This window comes from Prenolepis imparis, unplaced genomic scaffold (genome assembly GCF_030444845.1).
Source record: "Prenolepis imparis isolate NDT839.2.m4 unplaced genomic scaffold, iyPreImpa1.0 SCAF_5, whole genome shotgun sequence".
Taxonomy (NCBI): domain Eukaryota; kingdom Metazoa; phylum Arthropoda; class Insecta; order Hymenoptera; family Formicidae; genus Prenolepis; species Prenolepis imparis.
In genome coordinates, this window is record NW_028141163.1 from 13,754,251 (window position 1) to 13,774,782 (window position 20,532).

General features: G+C 30.6%; 2 protein-coding genes across 3 annotated transcripts; both read left to right on the forward strand.

The window, feature by feature from the left end:
- Positions 1-208: 208 nt before the first annotated feature.
- Positions 209-8,449, forward strand: LOC145936135 (uncharacterized). The gene is made up of 4 exons (XM_083038032.1): positions 209-315; positions 1,001-1,103; positions 1,213-1,410; positions 1,537-8,449. The coding sequence occupies exons 2-4, from the start codon at positions 1,008-1,010 to the stop codon at positions 3,169-3,171; spliced, it is 1,929 nt and encodes a 642-aa protein (XP_082894158.1). The 5' UTR covers positions 209-315; positions 1,001-1,007; the 3' UTR covers positions 3,172-8,449.
- A 748-nt stretch (positions 8,450-9,197) lies between these two features.
- Positions 9,198-16,990, forward strand: LOC145936272 (uncharacterized). 2 transcript variants are annotated; one of them, XM_083038318.1, is made up of 6 exons: positions 9,198-9,466; positions 9,680-10,104; positions 13,588-13,912; positions 14,527-14,760; positions 15,059-15,294; positions 15,560-16,990. In XM_083038318.1, exons 2-6 carry the CDS (start codon positions 10,035-10,037, stop codon positions 15,784-15,786), a joined length of 1,092 nt encoding a protein of 363 aa, XP_082894444.1. In that variant the 5' UTR covers positions 9,198-9,466; positions 9,680-10,034; the 3' UTR covers positions 15,787-16,990. The 2 variants fall into 2 exon arrangements, with proteins under 2 accessions (XP_082894444.1, XP_082894445.1); XM_083038319.1 differs by having other exon boundaries at positions 9,819-10,104.
- Positions 16,991-20,532: the final 3,542 nt, after the last annotated feature.

The following is a 20,532-nucleotide window of genomic DNA, read 5'->3' on the forward strand; positions in this document are numbered from 1 at the left end:
GCATATACTACGTTACAATATAGATATCTGTATGCATACATACACTACACGAGTTCTAGGGAATTTGCAAGCTGATTCTTGCGAGAGGTACTTCCGGTACGTGCCACTACTCCGGACGCCATGTTGGAATGTGGGTTGACATCACGGCCGCGAGAGGACGCGCATGCGCGGCTGCGCGTCACTGCTGCGCGCAAGTCTCCCGGAAGATAATAAACAAAAAGAACGATGGGGAATCGTCTCCCATGAATGAATGTATCGCGTTGGGTCCGTGCGGGTTGTTTGAGCGTTTTGCTTTAACGAAATACCATCACAGGGGTGAGTTATTACAGGGAAGAAGAAGCGTATCGATTTTCGCCGCTCGCGAAAATCGCGATTCGGAATTCGGACGCGAGTTCGGCGAGACGGCGAGAGTCTCTCGTCGCGGTTTTCGAGGTTAAGTCGGCCGTAAACGCGCGTTTAGCCTTGGCCGCGTGCGAACGACCTCGATTGCGATCGGAAACGCTCGCGAAATTGTCCTTCTCCCTTCGTATTCGCGTTACATAATTGCTCGTCCGTTTGTTCGCGCGACACATGCCGTATCCCCGAGATCCGCGTTCTGTCATAACGTGCTATTACGACCGCTATCGGTATTGCGCCATATTGATAGCAAAGTGTTTTTAATTCCGCTAATTCGTGTTTCTCTTCGTATTTTACAATCGCGCGGATCGTGAAGTAGAAATTCTCGAAACGCGGGATCTCGAACGACGAGGACTGTACATACGATATGTGCGACAAGTTGTACCGATTCGAAAAATAATTTCGAAATCTTTGAGATTCTTTCGTCCGTAGAATCGTATCTGCATGTAAATGACTCTGAGAAACAAGTCAATCGCTGCTCTTGTATTTGTCGTAAATATCACTGACATTCAAGAGTCTTGTACGGGAAAGAAATGGCATTTTGATAGCACAGAAAGAAAGTTACTTGTATAGAGTTCTTATGGTCGAATCAATTAATTTTCAGCTGCAAAATGACAGAGGGTGGTGTGCCTAGAATGAAGCGCAATGGTACGCGACTTTTTAAGAACCCTCCACAGCCGCATATGTGCATACAAGATTATATACAGGTAATATATCATAATAACAGTACAATTGTTGTAAGAGAATGTTGTTTATATAACTTGAAGGAATTGATAACATGAATATTATATAAATGTCAATCTTTTTTTTATCTAGGGCACTACTGCACCATGTTATGTAAATGTACTGTCTTGGGATAAAATTGCGATGCCTCGCAGACCTTCACTGCCCGTGCCGCTCTATGGAGGTATGAGAGTGCCGCCACCTCGCACAAAAACAGAGGCTATTGTGTTTGCTGTAATGGCCAATCCAGAAGTCCTACGAATGAGTGGCAAGAATGCTCAGGATCCAAAGGTAAATAATGTTCTTTAATAGAATTATTTACAGAATAATAAAATCTTATAAAAATTTTATTACAATTATTTTTTATTATTCTTCATGAGTAATCCACTTATCGCATGTGTTTTTATTTCCTAACAGAAGCGTATGAGCTTTATTGAGCTACTACTAGACTTCGTAGAAGCAATGAACGGAGGAGTGTTCTTCAATCGTCATTATACAATTCTAAAAGATCGAGATATCACGGGCGAGTTAAAAGATGTTTGGAATGTTGTGTTAACTATTCGTGATAGCGAGCAGCGTCCACCTCAACAGGAAACCTGGATCGATGCTCAACCCTCTGTATCACAGTATCCTCAGTATCCGGAACAACAACAACAGCAGCAGCAAGAGTACGCATCACAACCGCCGCTGTATCTTTCGAACAGTATGTTACGATCCACTTATGGCAAAACTATTAGTAATGAAAATATGCATTACGACAATTATGGTCTTCAGCCTCAGAGTCCGGTAATTCCCAAGAACGAGCCGATTTTTATATCCGGCCCTATTTTGTCGAAGCAGTATCACAATAAAGTTCCTCAAGTTCTCTCACTTGATCATTACAATTACCAGGAACACGGCAGAGAAGATCAAATCATGCAAAATATTATTACGGCGCATCAGTTTCAACCTAGACAAGCATGGCCACAATACGTGAATGCTAAATATATACATCCGAATTCGAATCTGGCATACGGACCGGCCGTAAATACTCCTCCAGTGATTAATTCTTCGAGTCTGATCAAGTCTTTTCAGCCATATGATGCTTATCAACAACAACAGCAGCCGTCGCCGCATATGGATAACGCGATGCACGTTGATATTCGGAGGATGCAGCAGCAACAACAGCAACCACAAATGCACTTGAATACTGTACAACCGCAGCACGAGCAGCCTGGATCGTTCAATGTACAAAATAATGCGCATAGAACGGGTAGACCGCACATGGGAGTAATTCAGAAGAACAACGTTACTAAGAGGCAAAATTCACCTATGCCTACTTCTTGTACAAATTGCCAAACGAAGGAAGATCAATCCTTCACAAAGCCGAAAAGTCCTGTTAAGGTTCTTCAAAGAGAAACACTGACGGAACGGCAAGATATAACTAATCATATGGAGAACAATAAAGTTACAGGAGAAAAAGCAGAGGAACCGAAGACTGTTTTAATGACAGATCTAAATGAGGATCTTAGAAAGGATAATGAAGTCATGGCTGCGGATACGTCGAAAAAAGAAGATATCTATATTCCGGAAACGATGTGTACCATTAGTGACCCGCCATGCGAGGAGAAGAATTCTGTACAAATAGATAAGCCTTCAGAAACGAAAGAGACAAAAGTGCCAGTAGTATCACAATCAGCTGTTCAAAAGAATCCTAATAAATTTGTCAGGAACAATGCGCAAACGCGAAAAATGATGAAAAATGATAAGCATAATTCTCTTGCGTCGGAGAGTCCGAAGCGTTCGCAGCCAACGATGAACAGCATTATCAAGAGCGTATTCAAGATTAACCCGACCGGATCTGGCGAAGAGACATCCAACAAGAGAAAAGTGAACGGCCAAACAAAGACGGTTAATGGTAAAGCGACGTGCGAGAACAAAGAGCAGGGGCAGATCCCTGCCCCATACACGATATTAAAGAAAGAAGCTCAGGAGGAAATAGTGAGCGAGATTGCTCAGATATCCATTCAAGACTGCAAAGACGCGACCGAGGTCGGTCCCGTGCTCTCGTGATAGCCTGGTCTACAGCTGGTGCGCAGCTGTGCCGTCACGCGATCGAGAGCTTTGATGTAAATAGATAGAATATTATTCGATAGAGAAGTCACGAGGAAACAAAAGATACTGAGAGGGATGAGGAAGAGAGGAGGAGACACGCCTTTGACGATCGAAACATTTACAGAAGAGATATTTCGAGTCCTTCCACTCGGAATTTACGCGTCTTCCTTTGAGGGAAAATTGACGGATATCATCGCGCAAATAGCTAATATTATGGACTTTAATAGTGTGTGCGTAATTCTACAAATGCGGCGAATCGTTGTCACAGTGCCGTTGAATTTTTCGATAATCGGTATCTGAAAATACTGTCATCTACAAAAGACACTTCGATAGTCGATATTTTAATTCTTGGCGATCCACAACTTTTCAATTGTCGCACAACATACTTTGAAGTTTTTTTTATTACTATCGAGTTTATGCTTCTTGAAAGATTGGAATAAACTCAGAGTTCGAAATACAGCAAGATAGCAAAGTGGACGATTAAGAATTAATCAGTAGGCTGTGAAAACTGTTGCGAATACAGCGTTTATGATCATATTAGAGTAACAGTATTAGAGTAAAATCAACATGTCTATTTATCAGCTATCGTCGACTATGGAAATGTCAGAAAAGTCATTCGTTTGGGTACAATTTGAATTTTAATGTACAGTTTGATTAATCACTTTTTACAATGTATGGCCATATTTAAAATGTAGATCATTTTCTTCTACTTTGTTTTTTAGTAGCAATTCAGTATAATTCGATTATTATTTTCGTAATATCCTTGTAGCTATTACTACAAAGATATTGCGAAGTTCTAAAATATTGGAAAACATTGTTGCAGTGGAATTTATTAGATTTTTGTTTATTTGTTTAATTAGTCAATGAAATGTAACATTCAGTTTTCCTTCTATTCTAGATTTTATATAGAAATAAGTGTTGTCTTATATAAAATGATGATACATAATTCGTTAAATGTTTAAGTTTTGATTTAAAACAGATATATACATATATACATATATATGTATATATATATATATATATATAGAGTGAATGACTAAATGAATATGTTAGTAAATGAGTGAGCGTATGTATGCGTGTGTGTTTGAAAGTACATGTATATGTATGTAACACTCTGAACAAAACTAAATGATTTGTTTGGTATTATTGTACCCACTACGGCGACGAATGCGATCACTTGAGAGTACGAGCTCACGTTTGCTAATCGAATTCCGTCTATCTAATAATCGATCTGCTTCCAATATCTCGCGGCAAAAGGGAGTCGGATAAACAAAGAGTGATATTAAAATACTTTTAAGTGTACGAGGTATTCTGGGACACTGCCTAGAGAGAGCGTCGTCCCTATGCACGAAAATGAATTGACATTTACTTTGGATTTGAATAAGCGCCAAAGCTGGGTAAAACATAGAAGCGCAATAGTCGAGTGAATGAATGAATACATTTATGTGTTATTTAGAACAACGATCTCCGAGTGTTGTGCAACGCGAGATTGATCTTGATAAATAGTCACAGATGTACGCGAAATCATTTCTATGATATTGATCATCTTCGCTGATTAACGCATCACGTGATAGTTCATTGAATTGCTAATAGCTATTCAGAGATTTGCTCTGTGATTTAAATGTGTGGATCAGTGTTTTACCCAGCTTCGTTAAATATACAGCGACGTTGTCGACAGTCTATCATTAGAAAGAGATGGTAGATTTAAGCCGGAGTAACTATTGCAAAACGAGTGTTGCCGTAGATTAAGGAAAATAGCATTTTATTTTAGAATGTATAATCTGATCATCTCTCGTACTTATCTTCTTGCAAAGCAATCAGAGACGTTTCTATCGAAATTCGTATAACTTCTCCTTTCGGAGCGTACAGTCAGCGAGGGTTGTTCCTTAATTTTATTTCATTATCATTGGCTATCAAAAGATATATCAAATCTTCTAAGAGAAATAAATAATAAAAATATATTTTACTTTATATTTATATATTATATAATATATAATTTAATTCGAAAAATTGACATTTTAATATTACATTTTATCGAATTAAATAAATCGGACAATGACTCGCTGACCACGTTCGTATACAAAAAATTGCTTCTATCTATTTCTAATTTCTCAATTGCAGATTGATTGCATTTCAGTTCCTTCGACGTCATTCATCTTTCTGTTTGAACGATCGCCAATACTCAGAGCCAATTACGCGATTTACAGAAGTCGGAAAAAAATCTGCCATCATAAACTCGCCGTAATCTTATAATTGAAAGAATGTATCGTATAGTAACCGATCTGAGGAAATACGCTCCTCGATTGGATACTCTGCCAATTTTATCAGCCTAAGATGAGAGATATGCGTCACATACAGCCTGATCGAGACTAATCGGTCAATTATTGCGCCTATAGACATAATCGCCCAATTAGCCCTCGATTAGTCACGACTGGGTCACGCACATTATTTTCCTATTTAATGCGTTAAGCGATGTCTAAACGCACATTAGCGACCTTGTCCTTAAAAGTTGAACAAAAACTGCAGTTTTAGCGAAACATAATGTTTAAAGCATTAAGTAGCCAACTAATGCTAACAGTCTTCTAAGCATAAAAATAGTGTTTGGCCTCCAGTTGTAGACGATATATCGTCATTATATTCTAACAGTTTCCACAATAGCTGCCACGATAAGAGTTGGCGGATAAAGCTGCCATTTTTAAATTGAAATAGTTGGAAAGAGTCGATTTTTAATCGCGCAAATGTACTATGCATAAATCATGTGTAATAATCAATTGTTGAATCTAATTATCAATCGATGAAGTCGACTTTATTCTTCTTTTTTTCCTGAACTTTATAGCTCAGAACGAGCCTTCCTTCACGATCTATTTTATTTCTGAAAATTTTATGACAAAAACAAGCGATATTTATATTTAATGAGATTTGTCAATCGCTTTTATCATCGTCACCCCGAAGTCGGCTTCATTAAAATATATTTTTATACTTCGTAGTGCGAATTTTCAGCTGATAATCTAACACTAACTATTTAAGAATTGTGAAATTATATTCTCAGAAACATTATTTTTTTACGAACACCAAAGGTTATAAATATGCGTAAATGTAAAATTCTTTTACCATGCAGTAAAATTAAACGCTGTATTAATTTTTTTTTTAATTTTATTGTAAATGTTATCTAGTTTGTGAGTTTTTTTTAATTTTTCTTTGCACATCTTTAATTTCTGATTTATTATAATTCGAATATACAGACATTACATACTTTCGTAACTTTTATTCTAAAGGAAAGCACAATTTTACTGCGTTCTCATATAAAGAAAAAACTATTTTTAAAACGTTCTAATTATTAAAGAAAATTGTAAAAGTAATTATATTTTTAGAAAAATACTTTGCGTCATTTACAAATTAGCAAGTTAATGGCATTTGGAAACGGCATTTTTGTAAAAGACATTCTCTTCGTGGCAATTTTATCGTTCTCTGAATATTCTAGGTGTATCACCAGCTAATATAGTTTTAAGAGACCCGATTCGGATTACTACAGGGAGACTCTTTGCAACTATTTAAATTTGCGAACCGCACTTTTATCAGGATTCTCGTGTCGCATGTTTCGATATTTTAAAATGTACTTGCGAACTGTTTGAACAGAGAACCGCCTACTCTCGACTTTTATTTCCGAACGTTAGTCATGTTTGTTCAACGTATGTTCTCAAGGTGCTTCGTTAGTAACGTTAAAGAGATCTCAGCTCGCGATTAGTTATTTTGTTATTTATATATGATAGCAAAGGAAAGGACCATAATTCGCAAAGAGACAATGCATACAATTATAAAAAACGAAGAGAAAAGATGAAACATGCCGCATAAAATGTGATGCAAAAATACCTCTATTATTGTGGAAAATTGCGATTTTACAATCGGCTGAATTCTCCTAGAAACGGTGTGGGAATAAGGCTGTGTAATTATTATATTGCGACCTCTGAGTCCCTTCTATATATAATATAGATATTGTTTTATTTAGTACACACTAAGCGTCCCCTCATAAGCGACTCGTTGATTAAGTTGAGCAAGCGAATCGATATGTTATATCGCGCTCAATTTTTACACAATTGAATATATAAAATTCTAAATAGAATAATCATATAGACTTTGGAGAAATCATAGATTCAATGATGATGCAATCTCACGAATTTATGAGACGCGATACATTTTTGATCGTATTTCCCTTCCTCTCCCCAAGTATGCAAATGGACTTTATTAAAATTCAAAACATTCACATTCACATACTCTGGCGAAAAGCAAAGCTTCGTCAATGAAGAATATGTTTTAAACAAAAGAATGAAATTTTCTCATATGAATTTATTAGTTAGAATACGACATAATGAGTTCTGACTATATATAATTTTGATTCTGTTAATTATACTTAACTATAAAAATAAGCATCAAATGTTACACATTGTTTTTCTTTTTTTCAATTTTCTTTTTTACTTGATGGCGCTTAGTGTGTTGGCGGACATTTATTTATAAGTTTATTTAGATGAATTAAATTTGCGTATCTCTTGCAATGCGGATCTTTAATAACGATACTGAAACAGCGTGATTTTAAGTGCTTCTTTTAAGTCTTCAGGAAAAGTAGCGCATTCAAATGCCGACACGAATTTCGTCAGTTTTATGACTTTATCACGGCATTTTTCTTTTAATTAATTACAATTCTACAGCGGCTTGGCCCGTTTTTCTGCCAAAACGTTCTCGACGCCGCTCCTCTAATTATTGTTAATAACATGTATTCAGTATTTGTGTTATTTTAGATTCTTATTATTATTGCCAGGTACATATATTACGGTTTATTATACCATTATTGCCACGAACATTGTACTCTATTATTATTCTATAATATATGGTTTTTCCAAAATATTTTTAGTATTATTGCTATTTATATACTCGCTTTATTGTTTAATTTCCGTTTGATTTTAACGTAAACCAATTAATTTTCTCAACATTGACTTTGTAATTTATTTTCTTATTTTCTATTCTAATATAAATTTAGGAGCGATTTTTCTTTACCGAAAACATCAACGAGAAACGTTACCTTTTAATTTTCAACATTTTTGCAGTTAGTCAAAATTAAAATTTATTAATGAAGTTTATTGAGAATTTCTTGTTCAAAAATTTATTAAAAATAATATATAAATATTAAGGTTGTGTGTTACTCAATATTACATTAGATCAAACTCATGCATATTTTTTGGAATAAAAGATAAATATAGCAGTTCATTTCTCTTAAGCAATGATACATATTTTTTTATTATCAATTTTTTGTGATTTTACTGGCAATAATTTTATTCCATGTATTAAAAATTGATTGTAATTTGTGCATACATATTTATTCTCTGTAAATGTACACAAATATATATATATATATATATGGCCTAACTTATTAATATTCGATATAAAATATTATAAACTTTGCTTGCGATGAAAATATTTTTCGACCGATTTTTTCGAAGATAACACATTTATATTTTATAATCTTAGTTTATAATCATGCTTTTCATAATCTTATTTCTTCTACATTTCTTAAAAATGTTAAAATGAACAGGAAGACAGTCGAAAGCAATAAAAATACTGTAGCTCGACTTGTAATGATCTACGCTTTCACTAGCATGAGGAGGGACTATTTCGATACTTGGTTTTGCGATGTGTAGAAAGACTCTACGCAGGAAGAACCAAGGTGGGAGGACTTTCCTCTTCCGTTTATGCCAAACGAGCCGTGCTATAACTCTCACTTGCTAAACGCTATTCCCACGAGACGAAGTCGATTTCCGTCGACCACCTATCGACGTTGATCAATTTACGACAGTGACGCGGGCTTTTCCGGTGTGAAACGGCGATTTGCGCGAATAATAATTCCAGTGGACTTTGATGTCCACTGGAATTATTATTCGCGCAAATCGCCGTTTCACACCGGAAAAGCCCGCGTCACTGTCGTAAATTGATCAACGTCGATAGGTGGTCGACGGAAATCGACTTCGTCTCGTGGGAATAGCAAAGTGCTAAGATTCAGTCAAGATTCCCTTTCAGCGATATTGAAAGCGACGAAATTTAAGCGCGGAACTCAATTCGCGAGTGCATTCGCGCAACGCTTACATCCGATTAGAATCGATGATTAGGAACATCTTCCGTATTTCCTTGATGTGAAAGCGACGTGATATCACGTGTCACTCTTACCTCGTGCATTCGCAAATAGATTTGGATGGACATGCATTATGTAACGTAAAATAAACAAAGTTTTATTTGCAAGTTGCGTGCGAGTTGTGCTAAATGATCCAATAGACTGTGCTAAATGTCCTAATGAACTTCTCCATTTCGATTTTCTTCGTACTCATAAATTTAAAAAAATCAAACTTTAAATTTTTGCCGCACAATCGGATTATAAATTATAATATATAAATTATATTTCCTTTTTTTTTTTTTTTTTAAGAGAAGAGTAGTTTTTGAGGTCAAACACACATCAGACGTGGATTGTTTGGAAAATTCATAAAAGAAGAAGAATTTTAATGCACTTTTTTTCGGAATCATGCAAACCATTCGACCTTGCACAAGAATACGCTGTTCTTCAGGTAGAACAGCATCCATTACCAAGTGCATGTGGAAGGGAAAGAGAAAGTGGAAGGGGTTCCTTTCTCCAGAAGACACACGACTGGAAACCGACTTCTGTAAGAGAGCTCGTCCATGTAACACAGAATCTAAATGCAGTTAGTACAACATAGACTTGCAGAGAATACATCTCGTGATAACCTTTACACTTATAAGTGAATCAGTATTATCTAGTTCTAATGTGCTCTGATGACAAGACAAAGGCGATCAAGATGACTGAAAATTTACCGGATAACGTTTCTGTGGAAGGTCAGTTATTTTGCATGAAAAAAATGGTTTTTGGTTCGATTGCGATAGAAAAAGATTTATCAAGATCTCATTAAAAATAACTTGATAAATTTATATGATTATAAATAAAAAAATTTAGATTGTATCAATTCTTTTATCACATTATACAGGATATCTTAAAGTTATTGACGTTTTAATTTCAATGTGATTCGCGATTTCTTTGACTAATTCTATTTTGCTTCAACTAAAACATTTTTTTATCAAATTTTTAATTAATAAGATATTTTAAATTTATATATATATATATATATATATATAAATTTAAAATATCTTATTAATTAAAAATTTGATAAAAAAATGTTTTAGTTGAAGCAAAATAGAATTAGTCAAAGAAATCGCGAATCACATTGAAATTAAAACGTCAATAACTTTATATATATATATAAACCAAAAAATATATATAATAAATTTTAATTGTAAATCGACGAATATATTTACAAATATATATGTGTATGCAATATCAAACTATTAAAAGAAATACATAAAATATACATAAGCAATTATAATCAAGTATAAATGAAAAGGATATATAAATTAAAAGTGACATATTTTGCGAAAATATATATATATATATATGTCTGGTCATCAAGAATCAGCCATTCTCCTTCAAGGTTGTACGCAGTAGACCATGCAAAAAGATGTAGAGAAATTATTTTTTTTTCTCTTCCATATATTTGCGATGAAGCATTATGTAAGACTTTCGAATCGTGTGCTAAATTATATGAATGTGATCGAATAAATATCGAAATTATTATATAATAAAAGTTTTTCTTAGAGAAAGCAATTAAAAAATATCAAATCTTAAAATATACTAAATAATTTTCAAACGGTGCATTATTTAATTCGTATTACTAATTGCAAAAAGTAATGAAAATTATACATTATTTCTTTTTTTTTATTTGATTAGAAATAACAGATAACTATTAAAACATTTATGAAAAATATACACGAATTAATACAACTCATCGCTTATATAATAGGATGAGTTACTTATTTACAATATACAAAAATGGTTAACGACAAAATATGCAACGCAACAAGAATTTATGCAAATAAGATTTTCCTTTGGTTTTTATCTCGCATTAATGAGATAAGCACAGCTTATTTAATAAAAGTACGAATAGAATGCAACTTAATTTGCTAGAATATTTCTTGCTGTATTAAAATTACGAAATGCTAAAAGAAATCGCATGCTTATATTAAAGTGTGAACATCGAAAATAAATGGACAAACAAGTTTGTATCCTTTTAACAGTTTGCAGATTGTTGTCGATGAGCTCTAATTCTTCCAATTAGATCCGCAAAAATTTTAATTAAGGTTAATTATTTTAAATTAGAAGCTAGAAGAAAGATATTTAATAAATATTATTGTATACATGTAACATTTATTATATTTTAATGTCGTTCTATGAAAAAAATCTACAAAATATTTGGCTTCTTTTAAAAATGCATAAAATAAAATACAAAAATCAGTACTTAATGCTATAGTGTATATCTTGTGAATTTTGAATCAATCTTTTTATAGAAATATCATTTAGATTTTATAAATATTTTTAATAAATGTTTCACAAAAATATTTGGTTTAATTAGTATATCTTATGCATGTTTATATTTTCAGTTTCTATTTGCGTATAATATAAAACGCACATTCATTGTAATTTTATTGTATTTTTTGTTTATAAGTTTATAAATCCTATGTTTGTCAAGTTACAAAAATGTTTTAATAATATTAGTTTCATTCTTATTTATTGTCATGCAATGCGAATGTTTGAAAATTAAAATGAGGAAGCACACATCTTTATCTTTATATTCTTATTTCAAAAAAATATTCTATGGGTAAAATACAATAGAACACATTCGAAGAATAGAATATTTGCATAGTCGTAAAGTTTCCGTTTAAAAAATGAAAGTTTAAACTTCAAAGAAAAATCTCCATGTCAATGTACTATTTAATAATAATATTACATAAATTTACATAAAGATATTCCGATTGATGTCGATTTTTAGACTTTCACCAACTTCCAGCATCTTAATACTCAATAATAATATTGTTTTAAATTTGCATGAAATTTATATGCATGTTTCTCCATCTTTCTCTTTCTTAAAACTTTTATCAAATGTTTACACTTTCGTGCAAATATGCAATACAAGAGATGGATTTTCGGTTCGCCTTAAAATATTACAAGTCGACAATGTGTCGCCGCGGACCCTATGCGGCGCATCCTTATATTATGTATATTAAATAAAAGAATTTGTAGGCTGGTGTCTGCTTGGTACCAAACTATTCTGGATACAATGTACTATTAAAATATACGACAGATAAATTTTTGGCTCGCCTTACAATATTGAAAGTCGACACTACGTCGCCGAGGACCCTATGCGGCGCATTTTTAAATTATGTATATTACTATATATTTAGAGAAGCCAAAAATTCATCGCTTGTATATTTCGATAGTACATTGTTTACAGAATTTGATACCAAGCCGACACCAGCGTACAAATTCTTTTATTTAATATACATAATATAAGGATGCGCCGCATAGGGTTCGTGGCGACATAGTGTCGACTTTTAATATTTTAAGACTAGCCAAAAATCCATCTCTTGGAACATTAATGCTTTTCTTGAATTATTTATCTTTTATCTTGGATTAATCTTGCACTTTGAACATTTCATCAAAAAGATTTTTTTTTGTTCATCTAGTTCGATTTTTAATTATACATTAAGACATATATTATTATCATTGTTTTTGCATAATTACGTTTGCTACTTTAAATTATTGTCTGACAATTAATCGTATCTTGTTATACATACATAATTGCATAGGACATGCGCGTTAAGTTAGATTGTTAAAATTCTGAGTTTTTTCAATTCTATTCACGTACACATGCACATATGTCAACGTTGATTTCGGCATTTTTACATGCGAAACGTGTTCAGTCGACTTGTGCGATCGCAATCGCACAACATCATTACATGCATCCTCTTGTTCCGCTAAGCGTGGCTTTGGAAATACCCTATTATGTATTCACACAATGGGTAATTTCAGCAGAAATTCCTTTTAGGACGTCACCTTGATCAAATAATATTTTTTAGTTTAATTTCTTATTTAAAAACATTGGCAAAATTTACAATACTTAAATTATTTAATTCGAATACGAGAGATACCTATACATGATTATGAAGTTATAATTAGGAACTAATAATAAGACATGTTGCTGTATCAAAATTCTGTTATGATCTATATAATTTGTGTGCTACAATGATAAAATAAAAGGAAATGTATATTAAATTTAAAAAATAGATATGAAAAGAACATAAAATGGAACACATGCGTGACTTAAAAATACTTCACGTTAAAACATATAAATAAAATATTTCGAAATATGATAATTTTTTGCTAAAATTATTTTATTAAAAAGCATAATTTTTTCGATAAATTTTCAGACGTAGTGGAGAAACGATTGCATATCATTCTTAAAGAAGGTGTTGAGACTCTGGTGAACTACGAATCTTTAAAACCAGAATTGCCATCGTTCTACGATGAGAAAAAATTCCGACTTGGTCAGCAAGCCTTCTATAATAATGTCTTCTCGATGATGATCGCGAAACTTTGCGGTCTGGTATCTCTCTTGGCCATTTCGACCATACTTAACGTAGTTAGGTTCACCAAAAAAAGCGGTACTCCTTGTTTGGCGTATCGTAGGTATGCGTCGACAGTCCTTCACACATTTATATGGCACGAAAAGGATCCTCATGGCAAGCCCAACGAGTAAGATTTGAATAAGTGTCACAATATAAGAGAAGCAACAAAGAGTACATTATAAAAATAAAAGTAACACAAAATTATTTAATTCGAATACGAGAGATACCTATACATGATTATGAAGTTATAAATTATTAGAAATGAAAACAGTTGATACGATAAATTTGTATGAACATAAATCTACATTATTAACTTTTATAAAATTTTTCTAAGATTATTTGTATAATTAGTTTTATATAAATTAGCAGAATTAATAATAAATAATAAGTAATTAAAATTTTTAAAGAGAGAACTATCTACCTTGACAAATTCAAAATTATATAAAAGTATAAATTTATATGAGAGATTTTCAATCTACATAACAAATTATGTATTTAAATAATCAAGTTTGAATTAAACTTTGAATGTTGGTATAATGTTTTCTTGAATATATGTATATATATAATTTGTACATATATAATCTCAAATAATATATATGTGAATATAATAATCATATATTTTTTCGGTCATTTTTTAAACATTATATGTATTATATGATATATCTATTTATTTATACATTTATTTATTTATATATTTATTTTTATAAACATACGCTATGCAGTATCATGAACTTATTGTAGATTCTTGGAGTCCTTGAAAATCGTGAGGAGAAAGCACTGTGTTGCATTCCGACAAAGCACTGAGGCTGGCATTCATAAACCAACGCAACTAGATATGGCACTCGCTCAATTCGGATTTATCGGATACACTATGACAAGCGGGGAATATTTAGGAATAAAAACTACTTCCGAAGAAATGGAAGGTGTAGTGCATCTATGGAGAGTCATCGGAAGCATGCTCGGGATGGACGACAAGTCAGTATCTCTACTTATTATGTCTTTTATTGCATACAATAGATAGAATATTGAACATGTAAGCAGAGGTGGATAATTGTCAAAAATTTCGCTTTTTTAAACGTTCCACGAAATATTACAAATATAATAATATTTATAAATTATACATATAAAGAAAATTACGAGACATATATTACAAAAATATTTAATATTTTCCAAAATTTCTTACTTCTTTTTATAATCTATAATATATATAATATATAATTTCTATCATGTATGTACATTTATGTGATGTTCACAAACATCTTTGTTCTTCTAGATTCAATCTCTGCGCGGGAACGGTTGAGGAAACTCGCGCTCTTTGCCAAAGGTTGTTGGAAGACGTGTTTATACCCTCTCTGGCAAAAAAGAATGAACACTTTGATGAAATGGGTAACGCGATGCTGCAGAGTCTCTGGCCCATCAACTTTAATATCGAACCATTAGCGTTCATGACATTCACACTTTATCTGGCCTCTTCGACTGCGCGTAACAATAATCACTTTATCGAAATAGGTAGCTTGTCAAACTCAAATAAATGTATGAAATTTTTTAATTTCACAAAAAAATGACAGAATTAAAAAAATAAAATATATAACAAATAAAAATTCACTAAAATATATACAGCAAACTCTTAATCAGGAAAGTTTTTTTGTGATCGAAATATAAATAATATTGATTTTGAGTTTAAGAAACGATAAATCTAATATATATGATAAATACAATATATTATTTATATGATGAATTTATATTATTTATAAGATAAAATATATATTTTCAGATACTTCGACTATGCCGTTTTACAGCTGGTACTTGTTCAATCTGCAACACTTTGTGCTGAAATATTTAATGCGACCCAGTGCCTGGTGGTCCTCATTTTTCCGCGCAATTTTTAATTTTTTAATGCGTTTATCAATTTTCTTCTTGGAAAAATATCCCTTTCTTGCGTTTTGGGTCTTTGGGAAAAAGTACGCCGATGTCAAAATCTTTCATTATCATTTTGATTGATATTTAATCAACGAAATAACAAGAGAGATAATATCGGCTTTATAAAATTATACCAAAATTACGAAACTCAATGTAAAAAAACTATGTTAAGATGTGTACACAATTAATTAATTAATTTATTGCTATATACGTATATGGAGCAATGATATATCGAGAAAAATGAGATTTTCTATATGAAAAAGGAAACGAAAGAATTCATCGAACATATTCTTGGAAAAAAAACTATTGCGGTCTTTAAAAGCTGACATAAAAGGGAAATCCGACAATGTATGTATGTAATTAGACTTGTGTAATTATAATAATTACAGTTAACAATATAATTATAGTAATTATAGTATATATCACTAAGGTAAACCTATATTGAGATCTAATTGCGTACTCTGTATAAAATTAAAAAATATTCAAAACAATATTAGTTACATTCAATTATATACATTAATTAGAATAGTTTTCAAATAACATAAATATTTAACATGTATATTTTTATGTTATTTAAATCATAAACCATGTTGCTTTATATTTTTCAATTTTCCCCTTTCTAAAAAAGGCATGTTATTGACTTTGTTGTCGTTTTTCTGCGATGCTGATTGGCTCTCTGTCGATTCGCGTTGTGTGTTATATTCGTAGCATCGAAAGGCTGTCATTACGAGGGTTAGCAGTGAGCAGTTTGACAGTTAGTCCAAAATAAAATAAAATAAAATAAAATAATAATATGTTTTAAATAATATGTTATAATACTTTAAACTTGATTAATATTTTTGACATTCGCGTTGTGTGTTATATTTGAAGCATGAAGAGGCTGTCATCGTGAGGGTTAGCAGTTAGCAGTTTGACAGTTAGTCCAAAATAAAATTAAATAAAATAATGACATGTTTTAAATAATATGTTATAATACTTTAAATTTTGATTAATATTTTCGCGGACAAGAGGCAACAATACTTGCGAGAATCGACTTAATATGTCTTTTTTAGAAACAGACTAGAATAACACAAGCGCGCGTTATGCCATTCCTCGATTTTATTAAAAAAAGTATGATGTATTTATATAAAGTTTGTTTAAACTTCATTAATATTTTTTTACAGAAATCAGATGATTAAAGCATTACATTGCCAATTAAATTTTAAAATAAAAATATGTTATAAAAATTAAAATAATATATAATTCCTTAAACTCGATTAATATTTTTTGACAGAAATCAGCTGATAGCTGTTATAAATATTAATCGAGTTTAAGGAATTATATATTACATTATTTAAAACATATTATTTTAATGTTATAACATATTCTTATTTTAAAAATTAATTAGCAAATTAACGTTTTAATCAGCTGATTTCTGTAACAAAAATATTAATCGAGGATAAGATATTGCAACATATTATTTACAATATATTGCTATTTTAATTTTTATAACATATTACTATTTTAAAATTTAATTACCTTACTATATTAATATTTTCTAATATATTTATTTAATTAAGAAGTAGTATATTTATTAAGTTAAGAATAGAAGTGAGACATGAATACAAATTTACAATTAAGGTTTCGTAGATATAATTTTTAAAACAAAAATTATTTTCTTAATTAGAGTCACAAATATATTTCGTCCGACAATTTTCGATAATCTTGATATAATTCGAATTCCGAATGCGCAGTAGAAATGAGTTTCGACATATATTACCGCGATATATGCACGCAGTCACGCATAGTTCGTAATAATGTGCATACAATGTACTGTTAAAATGTATATAAGATTAATTTTTTGCACGTTTTGAAATTACGAAAATTAAAATTTTTAAGCCGCAAATCCCATACGGCGCAGATTTATATAACGTATATTAGACCAAAAAGGTAGTACGCTGGTATACTTATGGTACAATGATAATCTGCAAACAATACACTATTGAAATATATATACGATGAATTTTTGGCTCGCCTTAAAATATTAGAAATCGATACTTTTTTAAAGTTGACCCTTTGCGACGCAATCTTATTCTATGTATATCAAGTTAAAACATTAGTACGCTGGTGTCTGTTTGGTACTAAAAGATTCTGTAATCAATGTACTATTAAAATGTATAATCGATGAAATTTTGGCTCGTCTTAAAATATTAGAAATTGATACATTTTTGCCGCTGACCCTATGCGACGCATCCCTATTTTATGTATATCATATTAAAAAATTTGTACGCTGGTGCCTGCATGGTACCAAAAGATTCTGTAATCAATGTACTATTAAAATGTATAATCGATGAATTTCTGGCTCGTCTTAAAATATTAGAAATTAATACTTTTTTGCGGCTGACCCTATGCGACGCATACTTATTATATGCATATCATATTAAAAAATTTGTACGCTGGTGTCTGCATGGTACCAAAAGATTCTGCAATCAATGTACTATTAAAATGTATAATCGATGAATTTTTGGCTCGTCAAAGAATATTAGAAATCGATACTTTTTTACCGCTGACCTTATGCGACGCAATTTTATTAAAAATGAAATTATTACATAATGAAGCAAGAGTCAAATTCTTAATGAAAATGCATTCAAAGTCTTTCAAATAAGTAATTAAGATGATTGAAATAATCTTAGATCTCAGTTAATTAAATTATATAAATATTCAGATGGAACCAATATCGTAAAAATGAAATTATTACATAATGAAGCAAGTGTCAAATTCTTAATGAAAATGCATTCAAAGACTTTCAAATAAGTAATTAAGATGATTGAAATAATCTTAGATATCAGTTATTTAAATTATATAAATATTTAAATAGAACCGATATCGTAAGAATAAATTTATTACATAATAAAGCAAGAGTCAAATTCTTAATGAAAATGCATTCAATGTCTTTCAAATATATAATTAAAATGATTAAATTTATCAAACATCTAATTTAATTAAATTATATAAATATTAAGATGGGACCAATATCGTAAAAACGAAATTATTACATAATGAAGAAAGAGCCAAATTCTTAATGAAAATGCATTCAATGTCTCTCAAATAGGTAATTAAGATGATTGAAATAATCTTAGATCTCAGTTATTTAAATTATATAAATATTTAAATAGAACCAATATCTTAAAAATAAATTTATTACATAATGAAGCAAGAGTCAAATTCTTAATGAAAATGCATTCAATGTCTTTCAAATAAGTAATTAAAATGATTGAAATAATCTTAGATCTCAGTTAATTAAATTATATAAATATTCAGATGGGACCAATAGCGTAAAAACGAAATTATTACATAATGAAGAAAGAGTCAAATTCTTAATGAAAATGCATTCAATGTCTTTCAAACAAGTAATTAAGATGATTGTAATAATCCTAGATCTCGGTTATTAAAGTTATATAAATATTTAAATAGTACCAATATCGTAAAAATTAATTTATTACATAATGAAGCAAGAGTCAAATTCTTAATGAAAATGCATTCAATGTCTTTCAAATAAATAATTAAGATGATTGAAATAATCTTAGATCTCAGTTATTTAAATTATATAAATATTTAAATAGACCCAATATCGTAAAAATAAATTTATTACATAATAAAGCACGAGTCAAATTCTAAATGAAAATGCATTCAATGTCTTTCAAATAAATAATTAAGATGATTGAAATAATCTTAGATCTCAGTTATTTAAATTATATAAATATTTAAATAGAACCAATATCGTAAAAATAAATTTATTACATAATAAAGCAAGAGTCAAATTCTTAATGAAAATGCATTCAATGTCTTTCAAATATATAATTAAAATGATTAAATTTATCAAACATCTAATTTAATTAAATTATATAAATATTCACATGGGACCAATATCGTAAAAACGAAATTATTACATAATGAAGAAAGAGCCAAATTCTTAATGAAAATGCATTCAATGTCTCTCAAATAAGTAATTAAGATGATTGAAATAATCTTAGATCTCAGTTATTTAAATTATATAAATATTTAAATAGAACCAATATCGTAAAAATGAATTTATTTCATAATAAAGCACGAGTCAAATTCTAAATGAAAATGCATTCAATGGCTTTCAAATAAGTAATTAAGATGATTGAAATAATCTTAGATCTCAGTTATTTAAATTATATAAATATTTAAATAGAACCAATATCGTAAAAATAAATTTATTACATAATGAAGCAACAGTCAAATTCTTAATGAATATGCATTCAATGTCTTTCAAATAAGTAATTAAGATGATAGAAATAATCTTAGATCTCAGTTAATTATATTATATAAATATTCAGATGGGACCAATATCGTAAAAATGAAATTATTAGATAATGAAGCAAGAGTCAAATTCTAAATGAAAATGCATTCAATGTCTTTCAAATAAGTAATTAAGATGATTGAAATAATCTTAGATCTCAGTTAATTAAATTATATAAGTATTCAGATGGGACCAATATCGTAACATTGAAATTATTACATAATGAAGCAAGAGTCAAATTCTTAATGAAAATGCATTCAATGTCTTTCAAATAAGTAATTAAGATGATTGAAATAATCTTAGATCTCAGTTAATTAAATTATATAAATATTCAGATGGGACCAATATCGTAAAAATGAAATAATTACATAATGAAGCAAGAATCAAATTCTTAATGAAAATGCATTCAATGTCTTTCCAATAAGTAATTAAGGTGATTGAAATAATCTTAGATCTCAGTTATTTAAATTATATAAATATTTAAATAAAACCAATATCGTAAAAATAAATTTATTACATAA